Here is a 13,750-nt window from a genome sequence, read left to right as displayed (position 1 = left end):
GAGTTTTAAACCTTAAAAGGATGGAAAGAGAAGTCCTAGCTTCATCACTACACTACAACTCTCGATAGTATGTCTTTTTTTAGGTTAATAATTGAGTTTGAATCTTGAATTGATAATGACATTTTCCCTGTGTTGATTTAATACAACTCTTTTATGGCAGAAAAACTTTGGAAATTTGATTTTATATATATATATATATATATTCAATGAAAAAAAGGGTTAAGGGAGGGCCTAAAGAGAATTTTCTTTTGTAAATTTGAGGACTCAAAACTTAAGATTTTAAATTTTGGGACCCAAGTGTAAAGACTTCAAAAGTTTTGAGATATATGGCGTAAATTTTCTTTGGGAATATTAGGTTAAGGTTACGATGGGCAACAAAATTCGATGCAATTTTGGAATTTCTTTATTTGAGGTGTCGTTCATGCCAAGAATTCAGAAAAATATCAGGAGTCATTGGTAAATATCAGTTTAAATATTATTTTAGTGAGTTTTTTTTTTTTTGTGCTGAATATATTATTTCATTGAGGTTGTAATATATTTTATACGAAGTTTCAAGAAAAATTGAATAAATACCAGAGATATGCTAGAACAAGTTAAATTGACGATACAATGTGGTTTTTATTTCAGAAATTCTTTTTGTTATTTCTTTTAAAGTGTCTATGTTTTTATTATTTAATCTCTCTAAAATCACGTTTCATCACGGTGATAAATTTTATTTGGAAATAGATATGAGTGGTCAAATATTTATATTTTGTAAACCTCAAGTAGCTTGATCTCTAAAAGTAAACATTAAGGTAAAAGACAAGTGCATATCCTAAGAGATAATCCAAGAATTAATTCATAATTCAGCAAGTAATTAATGGATAAATAATGTATGCATGGATCGCTTGTATAATAGTATGTACTGTCTATTTGGTTAAACTTAACCAATAAAGAAAACTTGTTTAAAAAGGCCATTTATTCAAGTGAGTGTGCTACAGAAATTATTATAAGGAACCATTTATTAGTAAAGTGAACCAGGTAAAGTGGGTAAAGTCTAAAACAAAAAGACTTCACATCAACGATATAGAATCGGATGCACTAACAGTAATCCAAGCAGTTTACACTGCTCAAGTGTTTAATAACAAGTTTGGATCTTTTTTCCCCTTTTTAAGAGTTAGGCCAAGGCTGCCTATGGAGTTCCCTTTTTTCTTTTTTTTTTTCCTTTTTTTTTCTTTATGGTCCGAGGAGTCACCTCTACGTATTGAACCGTATTTGTACTCGATGCTATTACTTAAGTAGCAACTCTAAAAAAAGTTGGAAACAAAAGTCTTGCTATGGGTTTCCTTTGTTTAAAGCTTCAATTAATTGAAAAATAAATAAATAACAAAAAACAAAACAAAACCAGCGCTTGTGTATACTACAATATCACTGGAAGAAATTCACTATTTCTGTGAATTATGGCTTTTAGTTACAGTTGGGAAGAGACTCCGGTGATCAAATCCGTATAAAGGCCTCACGGGTGTATTACCACATTTGAAGGTCATATATGCGAAAATATATAGATGTAAAATATGATTTTATTGTTGTAGTTGCCATTCTTGAATTGCATTCTGAAGCGCGTAGTTTGGGACCAGATTGCAGTGATCAAGTTTGAGGTTTGTCATAGGGGAAGTGTTGTGCCCACTATGCAACCATCCTCTTATTGCTTCCGCTTCATACGTGAAACCATCTGCTGCTATCTGCGGATCTTTCATGATTTCCTGGAAATGCAAGCACAAATTATGAGAAAACATCCGTGACTGAGCTCAAGTTGACCTTATCATCATTTTGATGTTCGAGTAATTAAGGTCTTATTCGCTTCGCAGATTCGAGTTTTTAATTCGAGTTGAGATGTAAAATTTTTCTGAGAGCTTTTAACTGTAGCAGAAAAAGTTAGATGCGACATTTTCTAAGAGTTTTTAACTATAAAAAATTAAGAACTGAAAACTTAAATCGGTGAAATAAACGAGGTCTAAGTTTTCGTTAGTTCAAACTCCTTCAGTTTGACCTTGCCAGTTACAGTAGAGGAATGCGCACACACTCAGACATGGTGAAGCACTCGCTTCTTCATGTAAGATGGTATAATGTAACCATGATCAGAATCCCATAGGGTGGAAGAAACTAGAAAGACGAGTAATCAAATCCAGGTGTTACTATTATAATTCGAACAGAACATTTTGTGAAAGTAGAGTGTGACGTGTAAATTATTACCTGAAGAATGGGGCAGACAAAATGGGAGGGTGTCCGTTGAAGCTTCTTGGAAACTAGGAATGAAGTTGAGGCAATACATGAAGCTCTCATTGGCTCAAGAACACCCCAGACGTCCGTCGCAAGGTCAGGCCGATCCAGCCAGTTTTTGTTGCAACACCTTATAGCCAACTGAGCCAACCGTTTGGCTTGCTCAAGTGGCCAATCGCCGGCTGGAAAGTCCAACACTGCGTTCAAGTTATTATTTTCTAATGCACATCTTACATCTTTTACAAGCCCCTGAAGTGGTCTTGCAGTTAATAGCCGTAACAGTATTACTCCAAATGAGTAAACATCTGATTCTGCTCTAAGCTCTCCAGTCTCAAGATACCCTGGATCCATATACACGGAGGTTCTATCTGAGTGATTAGATATAGTGGTTGAGTTGGCCAGATCGTTTTTCTCGATCAGAGAAATGATTCCCAGGTCACCCAGTTTGCTCACATAATTCGCATCAAGGAGAATGTTACTAGGTTTCACGTTTCCATGGACAATGCAAGGTTTATTTGAGTGAAGAAAGATAAGGGCAGAACATATCTCAGCAGCTATGGATGTTCGAATTTGCCACGGAATGGTATTGTTTTTACCGCTGAGGCAATCTTCAAGGCTGCCCTTCTTCAGATACTCGTAGACAAGTGATCTAGATTCTGGACACATTCCAATTAGTGTTGCCACATTTGGATGCCTAAACCTGCTGATAATCTCTACCTGATAAAATTTCAATCAACAAAAAGATAACTATCTTTCTACAAACACAAGTAATTATATTCTAGGTTGACTTTATTTGACTATGCAAAAATTAAAAGAGGTCAGCTAAGAGATATTGATATAACTGCGAGCTTCTAGTATACTGTAATGCATGTTATTCTCACTATTTAACTGGCTTTTGGTTAAAATCATACTGTAGTCTTTACAGATTTACCTCACGTTGAAAGTCTGACTGACTCTTAAAGCCATAAGAGGGCAACATCTTTATAGCAACGTGCATTTGGCGAAGAATCCCTTTGTAGACAGTTCCATACCTTCCTTCAGCAATCTTCCAGGACGGATCAAAATCGTTAGTTGCTTCATTGATCTCCAAGAAAGAGAAAACCGGGAATTCGGATCTGGAAAAGCTTGTAGCGTCTCCCTTCATCAATCTTCTTAGCCATTCAACTTCTCTTACTGCATTCCCGTGCTCTGTCCGCAATTTGTCCCGTTTTTCTTTAAAACTTATCAAGAGTTTAACAGCTGAGATGATTTTCTCTTCCAATTCCTTAATTTCCTCTTGCGACTTTGCAACTTGGCCCTCTAGCACTAAATTATTTTCCTGAGCCATCTGGATTTCTCCAATGAACTCATCACGTTCATCTTTCACTCTTTCCAGTTCTTGCTTTACTTTTCCCAGTGTTTCTTCTATCTCTTTTTTTTGGCTTATCTCCTTGACATATAAGCTTTGAAATGCTTTTGCCTGTAAGATAGTACGATAACCATGTAATATATTGGAGATGAGATTGATTAACTGATTCACCATATCTACTATAATTTGTGTCATCAGGAGGAGAAGGCTAATAAACACTGGCCATTATATTCCTAACTCACATCCTTCCTAAACATTAGATAAGACATTTAGATAATTTGTCTACAGCCTGAAATCTAAAATGCATTTAGTCCCTGAGGTTAATTCCATAAATAGTCCCTGGGGAGCGTTTGGTATGATGTAATAGGGTGCATGTTTGGTACAAGAATTAAGATTTTTTTATTCCCAGAAAAATCAATCCCATGGTATTCACTTTACCTCATTTTGAGGTAATCTCAAACCTACCCAACATGGTGCTATTCAGAAAATATGTGATTACCACAGAAAACAAACAAAAAAATTTTTATAACATAAAAAAAGATCAAATTTACATTAAAAACTCATCAACAGTTCGAAGCTCCACCACGACCCAAGGCACCGTCGCCTACCCACCACCGTCGCAGCCCCACCTCACTGGCCTCCTGTCGACAGCCCAGCCCCTGTGCCTGCCTACCATCGCCGGAACCTCGACCCTTCACATCCCTGCCGCCATAACCCAACCACTTTAGGAGTCGTTGCAGCCAAACAACCCCGTCAGACGTCACCGTCGCAACCCCACCACTCCGCCATCTCCGCCCATCACCGCAACTGTCAAAGCTCCGCCATATATCGCACACCACTTAGCCAATGCCACCGTAACGAAACCCAATTTTAAAGCTCCACCAAGGTCGCCATCGTTGGTCCCCCACAATCGGAGCTTGTACAGCCGCCCATCCTCGCCGCATCTCTTTGTCGGAAAGCCGCATAATCCACCCCATTCTCGCCGTTGTTCCCTGCCTTGGGAAGCCACCGCCCTTGTCGGCACAGCCCCATGACCGCTGCGCCATCCCACACTCTACGGAGCACAGATTTTATTTGCGATTGAGAAGGAGCAGAGAGATCGAGAGGGGTGAGAGAGAGAGATCAAGAGGGATGAGAGAGGGAGATCAAGAGGGATGGAAGCAGGGAGATGGTTCATGGATTAGAATCATAAGATTAGAACCATTTTCGATTTACGTGTATTTTTTGTGAGAGAAAACACTGTAGCGAACCATGAACCATGATTCGAATCGGGGTATGAATCCCCCAACCAAACAACCTATAAGAGGGATGAGAGAGATTCCCATATGGGTTTTTTCCCCTTTTTGTTCTAATTTAATTTATAAAAATTATTTATTTCTGTTTTAATAGGAATTAAAGGATTCGTTTGCTACGATGATTTAAATCAAAGTAATTCTAATTATGATTTTAGAACTAGAACCATGATTCATGATTTTAAGTTCAAATCATGATTCTAAAATCATGATTCAAAATCAAGAGTTTGAATCACCTTAAATTGGTTTTAGAATCATGAGTGATCTGGTTTAAAACATCACATCAGATTCTAAATCATGATTCAGAATCATCTAGAGAACATTTGGTTTATGTATTCAGAATCATGATTCAGAACCATTCTCGTTTTACGTGTATTTTTTGTAAGAGAAAACACTGTAGAGAACTATGAATCATGATTCAGAATCAGGGACGAATATAGGAAACAAACGTCCCCCTAAACTAAACACTGATTCAGAATCATGATTCAGAAAACAAACACTGATTCTAAACCAAGATCCAAAATCATGATTCTAGATCTATCCACCAAACGAACTCTTAGGAGACGTTTGGTTCATGGATTAGAATCATGAGATTAGAACCATTTTCGATTTACGTGTATTTTTTGTGAGAGAAAACACTGTAGGGAACCATGAACCATGATTCAAATCATGGTATGAATCCCCTTACTTAAAATATTAAATTATTAATTTTTTTAAAAAGAATAACATTGCATTACTTTTTCAATTAAAAAAAAAAAAAAACATTACATTCCTGTATACAATCAAAAACAGTAAAATGATATTCCTAAAAATCTATTAAAAGATTCCAATACATAACCAAATCTATAATGTATGTTTCCTAAGAATCATATTACCTTTTATCGTTTTCATGGTAATATAATTCTCACTGATTACTCTGTACCAAACGGCCTCTAAGGTTTACTTTCAATCTCACTTTAATCTCCGACTTTTCAAATGTCACACAGTTGATCTTATTTTGTTTCAGTTTTAATCCTTCCATTAACTAGGTGTTAAAATTTAATGAAATTTGTGTAAATTAAAGAGCAAAATTGAAAACAGTTAAGATTTTGAGACTATCTGTAAAAGTTAATTTTTTTGAATTGTTTTTACCCCTAAATTTTATATGTTTCTAATGATAGTTCCTAATTTTCCCAAATTATGTCAAATATTTAACACTAAACTAATAAAAAGACTAAAATTGAAACAAACTAAAATCTCATTGATCAACTGTGAGACATTTTAAAAATCAATGACCAAAGTGGGATTGAGGGTAAACTTCAAGAACTATTTGTGAGATTAACCCCTCTCTTTTCAAAAGAAAGTTAAATAAGTTTTTTTTATCAATAAACGTAATTAGAAAAGATATCAATAACAATACAAAGAGAAAAGAACGGAAGATCAACAAAAGAGAAAGCTTGCCTTGCATTTAGCCTCCACAATATCTTCGTCATCTTTCCATTGCTTTACTGCGTCTTCAAAATCTTTCCATTTTGATTCTTTGTTGTCCGCAATGACTTGTTCTAGAGTAAGACAGCTTTTGCTAACTGCTTGTTCTTCTGCTTTCTGCTCCTGCAAAATTCAGAGACCATCACAAAGGAACCAAATGATTTAAACCGCAAAGAACCTGCTGCAATGACTTGATTGAAAGAAAATATAAAAACCGGTTTCTTTGTAGACATATCACTCTCCTCAATTATTTGAAGAGAGAAACGTTTATTAGCTTCTAAAATATCACGTCGCTTTCGCATAAGATCAAACACTGGCGCATTACAAGTTCTCGAAATTTCATTTTCAAAATTTTTTTCTCTTTGCTCAAAAAAGGGATAGAAAGAAAATGGCTATTCTTGGACAATAATATTGCAGCATACAAGAAAAGATGATATTGCACAATCATAACAGAAGCCATTGAGGGAAGTGGCGATCAAGGTATATTTAACAGCCTCTCACCTCATCCGCCAGCAATGGGATCAACTTTGAAGTGCCAACCACTCTGTTGGAAGACCAACTTGAATCTATTGAACAATCGCAAAATGACCTAGATATTTCTTCCAATTTATTGACATCTTCCTCTATATCTGCGCAACTCTGTAACTAAGCTATCGATCTAAAAACTTTGAGAGGATAGGATATGAAATGAAAACAAAACGCAAACATAAATTCCTATGGAAAAAATAATCAGGCTAAGTACTGAGCCAACCTAGATTGCTCGGCCGACCACTGGAATGTGATTCCAAGTGGTCAGGTTGCTTGGTTTCAAAACGTGAATTCATCAGCAACAAAGGCGGGACAACCTCTATTTCAGTTCTTTCTTCACTGCTGCCTCCCCTATTCAAGTTTTTTACAAATCAGTAGTAAATATAACACAAATTCAAAAGGCATAACTAAGGTTGTAATATGGCATAGAATTACATGAAACCAAACTTAGTCGTGATAACAGATTAAAAGACAATTACAAAACAGTTATCAGACACATGAAAATTAAATCAGACCATCGACTTCATGTTCGCTATAAACTGGAAATAAGCCACCTTCGCTTGTAAGGAAGCAAAAAAGGACATGAAAACAGAAAAGAAAAGAAAGTGTTCAAACATCACTTGGGTGCATTGTAAAACGATGCATCATGATGTTAAAAATAGAAAATATTTACTTTTTGTGAATAAATATTAAATATTTACTATACCAATACAAAACATTGCATTTTTGTCACAGGGCCAACTTTGTTATCAAAATCCAAATTCTTAGTTGAGAGTTCACCTGGTATATATGAGATGCGCCTTGCAAATAAACCAAATGTGACAGGAAACTGCTGCTTGTTCACATACAAAAATTGCTTTCTTGGACTTGAGATCTGCCAGTCTCCTGCAATTTTGACAATAATCAGACATTTAAAAGAAAACAGATGTATCTTAGTGGTAGTCTTTCACAAATTACATAGCTAAACAAAAGGATATGAAAATTCAATATTTCTGAAAATAAATAAACTCCTTTGAGCAGTTTAGCTACGACAACAACAATAATAATAAATAATAATTGCAGCATTACAACAGTAAATTTTAAGTATATTCATACTCATCATAATATTCATCTGCAGCAGCTCCCATGACGAGCCATCTGACATCATGCCGAGAAATTATTTCTACAATCCCTTCCACAATATTTTCCATTTCAGTCCATACTTTATATGCTTGCACCTAGAAAAGCAAGTCCATTTGTCAATTTACTATTTGAGAGTTTAAGATGATGAGTCTCGCATGAATTAGACTATCATCACTGTTAGCATATACACTTTACAGTAACTAATTTAGCCGACAAGGATCAAAAAGAAAAGGAATTATACCCCTTTTTGGGAAAGAATATGTAGGTAGTTATCTAGAAGTCCTCGTACTTTTCGCCGTTCAAATTCTTGATATCCTCTAACCATATATTGTTTCAGTTTATTGGCAGAAGTATTTCCTTCAGCTGCGAATCATATATAAGAGCAGGTTAAAGAATATACGATATATGATTAATTATTAAACCTTCATGAAACCTACTCGAGTATAAACAAACAGCTAAATACAAACTAGTAGTTGAGAGAGGAAAATAACTTAAGAAATGCAAACAGTATATATGTTTTGTTATATCTCAGCATCAAAGGGAATCTACAGAAACTGCGACAAGGCAATAAAGCGATTTTTTCCTTCTCAAAATTATTTAAAAGAAATCCACACTTTACGTTCTTAACCATAAAAATACAACTTTTGCTCATGATCTCATAAAATAGTAGAAGGAGATGAGCAGATTGTTCTCTTCACCTCCATTTGATCACCAAGAGGCTCAAATTGGAAATCAAAATACCAAAAATAGGAAATCACCAAGCTTTTCCCTTTCCACACTTTTTATCAACCAAACGTAGCTTCAGTTAATACAGAAGGAAAATCATTCGATAACACACAGAGAAAATTAGGTTAAGAATTCTCCAATTCTCGGGAGCCAAACAACAATTGGATTCAAATCAAATTGGTAACAGATTTCTACAATAATTGTAACTGAATTCGCAATCGAATTACGAAACGACATAAAAACTCACTCATTGCGAGCAGACGCGAAGGCTGGTGAACATGGAGAACGCAAATCTTCTTCCCCGAGAAGTTATTCAACGTCCATGAAAGCGCTCTCTCGCTCTGCTTGGCGTCTTTCCCCACCGCAACAAATATAGTCTCTTCCACATCGAATACTTGCTCTTCTTCTCCGGCGACTGGAAAGCTCCCCATCCGTACAGTATCTCCGGAAATGTATGACCGGAGATTGGTCAGTCTGTGTGCGGAGAAAAGCTTTGGCTCCCCGCCCCTACGTAAATGGAAACAACAAAAGGAGTCTCCGAAAAGACACCAACCAAGCACTTCGCAGGTAAACAATCTAAGGAAGAGACTAGCAAAAATAAAATAAAATAATTGAGCAAAAAAATAAAATAAAATATCAAAGCTAATGAAAAAAAAAAAAATTTTGACTAGATGAGTGTAATGTCTTGCTGGCAGATTCATAAAAATTATACATACCAAAAGTATTTTAAAGATTCCCCAAAATAATAGATAAATGTGCATTTAGTTGGAGGTAATCTTAGGGATAGGAATAAAAATCTTTTAAATTCTCATATTTAGTATAATTATTAGATATTTTTAAAATCCAGAAAAGTGAATCTCATGAATTTTATATTACCATATTTTAGAATAATCCTAAACTCACCCAATAGGATGTTATTTATTTTCCTAAGAAAGTAATATTACGGGAAAAATATGCCTTAATATTTCTCTCACCCATCTCTTACTAGACCCATCCCGCCCATCTCTCTCTCTCTCGTCCAGACTCAACTTTCTCTCACTCATCTCTTACCAGACTTAGGGCCGACAATATGAGTCACGACACGACGACACGACTCGAAAACGACACGAATTTTACGGGTTAGGGTTGAGAAAAAAGAGGTTCGGGTCAGAATCAGGTCGACCTGAAATTGACACGAAAAACACAGGTCAATTTTGGGTTGGACCCGCCTAACCCGAACACGACACGAAACTCGTAAAAAACAAAAAAAAAATACATATATTTTTCATTTCATATTTTAAATTTTATTATGAACTTGTAATATCATGATAGTTATACTCAAAATCTTATACTATTATTTGCTTAATTTCAATGGATGTTATTGTAATTTAGTGTGTTATGAATTTTAAGTTATTTATAATATGTAAAAAACTAAATAAAAGTATACAATTTTCGTGTCAATTTCAGGTTCACGGGTCAATTTCGTGTCACAGGTCATTTCGGGTCGTGTCGTGTCAACTCGTAAAGTGGTCGTGTCGTGTTCGTGTTGCGATTTTTAAAAAATTTCGTGTCACGGGTCGTGTTCGGATTGACTATAAATTTATAAAAAACGATTAAAACACGACACGTGACACGAATTGCCACCCCTAACCAGACCCATCTCACCCATCTCTCTCTCTCGTCCAGACCCAACACTGCTCTTCCATCGACCACACCGTTGCCAGACTATCCTCTGCCACCACCAGAGTATGATTCTTTTTTCACTTTTTTTTGTGAAAAGTTTTTCTTTCACGATTTGTGTTATTTTTTTTTTATCTAAACTACAATTTCATATAGCCTTCAAATCTGTGATGTTATTTTTCTTTTCTTCTTGTTGAATCTGTATCAGCCTGTTTTTTTTTATTTAACTTTTGGTACCTGAAAGCAACGTTGTGACAAAAAAAAGTAACTGAGATTCCAGATAGCAGTTGGAGAAAGTAGCTTTACTACAAGTTTTACTGCCGAGTCTTATAAGAGCCAATTAAGCCCATAATGTATATGTAGCAGATAATAAAGTATGAAAGAAACCCTAAATAAACAAATTAGTGAAGATCTCGATCTGAAACAAAACAAGGGTTTCAAAAGTTGGAATTGATCCTTTAATACCACTTATCTTAGCAAAATTCTTCATATAAACAAAAATCTGTAAAACAATTAGAGTTGAAACTTAAAATGAAGAGAAAACAAAAGGCAATTACTTACTTTATGAAGGATTCAACCATCGCCTTACGTCCATAGCTTTAAAAAATAAACAAAGAAAGTTGGTGTAGTAAATGGCTTAATTCATTTAAAAAATATGTTTTTTTTTTTAATTCACAACATTCTCATTCTCATGCACAACCAAACATAATAATGTAATATTCCTGAGAATTTAAGAAAAATCTATATATTGAACCAAACACAGTAATGTATTATTCATAAAAATCATATTACCCTCCGTCACTTTTTCGGGAATATGATTCTTACTGATTACTGCGTACGAAACGCTTCCAAAATTATAAATGCAGTAAATATAAGATATTTATGTGTACGTCTAATATTATTAGGTTGTACGTGTGATTTTTTTCATGTTCATCAAACATTCAATATTATGTATTTTGGATTATTATTAAATGTTATATTCAAATAAATAAAGTGTTAAATACACACACCAACGATATTATATAAGAATATTATGACTGATTTTATTGCCGAATTTAATATAACTTCACAAAAAAAAAAAATATCTAACAAAATTTATTTTAAAATTGGGAACTTTACATAAATACTCATGCGTTTTAAATTCGTGATACTATTTCAAACTGGCTATATTTGCATTTTGTAAGGGTCATTTTGTTTATTTATTTTTTAAATTTATGGGGACTCTTGAACCTTGTAATCCTTATTTTGGTTTGAATAACTAGTGTGTACACAAGAAACTAAGACCGCTTTTTTAAATATTATTGAAAATGTTTAGTTAAGTTTTTATTTTCTCGGACCGTTCATTGTCAAGCTGATTAGTTTCCAATTCTCCTTGTTTTTATTTATTTATTTATGAGAGAAAGAGAGAAATATGTCAAGATTTGAGATGAATTAAAATTAATAGGTCAATAGTTTACATAAGTTAATAAATATGTCAAATTACTGTTTTTGTCCATAATTTGTCTGGTTATGAACCATAACTTAACAAGTTATTGTCCATAACTTATCTGGTTATGAACCATAACTTAACAAGTTTGTTCATAACTTATCTGGTTATGAACCATAACTTAACAAGGTTATCCATAACTTATCTGATTATGAATCATAACTTGACAAATTATGGTCTATTAATTTCTATAACTAAAAAATGACCTATATATTTTCTTAAACTTTTCATATTAGCCTATTTCCTACTATTTTCTTTTATTTATTTACAATATGAATCTATGATTATACTGCCGAATACTATACGTTTATAGTTTATTACATTTTCTAGGCAAAGTGGCACTTGTCAGCGTGTAGCTCACCAACCCCTCAAACTTGTGTTTCGAGGATTTACATATTTTTAGGCTACAAAAGAACATTGCAATTTAACGGTGAACGCTAATATCTGTTACTGCTACCATATATTAAAGAGCAAACATAATATATGATGCAACATTTGTTATTTCAGAGTTTATTTGATAGACAAATTCTATTAATAGTGTCAGTTTCTAAATATTAAATCATATAAAAAATGTATTAGATTAAAAAAATATACATAACGGAAGCACAATTTTGCCTGAAACGACGAGTTCTGACGCATGGCAATAAATTTTACATGTAAAAAAGACTGCTTGTACGAGATACCTAATAATACACCCTGAAACAAACGACATGTAGTTTGTGATAGCAAATGACACCATATTTTTTTAACATAAAACTGCATTTAGACGATTCAAATGAATGACAAAAATATTTTTAACAGGGAACTTTCAAGAAAAAAGCCGATATATATTTCCGTGTCTACATTCTTGCGGAGTAAAACGATTCAACGAAGAAAAAGAAGAAGAAGAGTGTTTATAAAGGAAAAAAGAAAAAGAAAGAAAAAGAAGAAGAATGAAGATAAGGGGCGATTAGAGTAATACCGTTTTAGAGAGTTGATGCCTGTTAATTTTACTGATTCAAGTTTAGAATTTAAATTTTGTTACCGTAAAAAGCTCTCAGAAACAGTCGAATTTAATTTTTTTACTACAGTAAAAAACTCTCATATAAAGTCACATCTTAACTCGAATTAAAAACTCGAATCAGCGAACTAAACGGGCCCTTGGTATTGGCATATATTTTTTCGCTGGAAAGATTTCAGCACAATTTACATATAAAATGGTGTAAATCAGGCATAATATTAATTATAAAGCCTAGTTATTCATAATCATCCGTAATATTTTAATGTGCAATTTATACTTGAAAATTTTGAGACTAATGGTATATTTAAACACTAACTTTCTAAAAGTAATATTCTAATTCACCCCGTAAAAGTGATGTTTAATTTGAAGTCTAAATTAGAAATTACGTACATTAAAGATTTGGTATTCAAAATTTCAAACATATTTTACTTTTATCGACATCTCTAGTAAAAACTACACTAAATACATATTTATAAGCAGTGAGGGAGATATGTTGTAATGAGTGGGTGCTGCTGTCTTCTATTTCGTCCCCGCTCAAAAAAAGAATTTCATAATAATCCCCTTTAAAATAAAGATATTATACAACATTTTCAAAACGTAAAAACTCATTATTATCAAACATATTTTACTTTTATCGACATCTCTAGTAAAAACTACACTAAATACATATTTATAAGCAGTGAGGGAGATATGTTGTAATGAGTGGGTGCTGCTGTCTTCTATTTCGTCCCCGCTCAAAAAAAGAATTTCATAATAATCCCCTTTAAAATAAAGATATTATACAACATTTTCAAAACGTAAAAACTCATTATTATCTACTTAAGATGTTTTATGATCTTTTTTTGATATATATATATATATAT

General features: G+C 33.8%; 1 protein-coding gene across 3 annotated transcripts; it reads right to left on the bottom strand.

The window, feature by feature from the left end:
* Positions 1–1,269: 1,269 nt before the first annotated feature.
* On the bottom strand, positions 1,270–9,283 carry LOC21389942 (U-box domain-containing protein 32). Of its 3 annotated transcripts, none has more exons than XM_024173435.1 (10): positions 8,990–9,283; positions 8,258–8,379; positions 7,990–8,111; positions 7,675–7,779; positions 7,118–7,245; positions 6,868–6,995; positions 6,340–6,489; positions 3,191–3,718; positions 2,233–2,976; positions 1,270–1,742 (listed from the first exon to the last, which is right to left on the bottom strand). In XM_024173435.1, exons 1-10 carry the CDS (start codon positions 9,171–9,173, stop codon positions 1,560–1,562), a joined length of 2,394 nt encoding a protein of 797 aa, XP_024029203.1. In that variant the 5' UTR covers positions 9,174–9,283; the 3' UTR covers positions 1,270–1,559. The 3 variants fall into 3 exon arrangements, with proteins under 3 accessions (XP_024029203.1, XP_024029204.1, XP_024029206.1); XM_024173436.1 differs by having other exon boundaries at positions 6,340–6,483; XM_024173438.1 differs by having other exon boundaries at positions 7,118–7,236.
* Positions 9,284–13,750: the final 4,467 nt, after the last annotated feature.

The sequence above is a fragment of the Morus notabilis genome, unplaced genomic scaffold, assembly GCF_000414095.1.
Source record: "Morus notabilis unplaced genomic scaffold, ASM41409v2 Scaffold1639, whole genome shotgun sequence".
Taxonomy (NCBI): domain Eukaryota; kingdom Viridiplantae; phylum Streptophyta; class Magnoliopsida; order Rosales; family Moraceae; genus Morus; species Morus notabilis.
The sequence above is the reverse complement of the archived record's forward strand: the minus strand, read 5'-3'. Positions and strand labels throughout refer to the sequence as shown.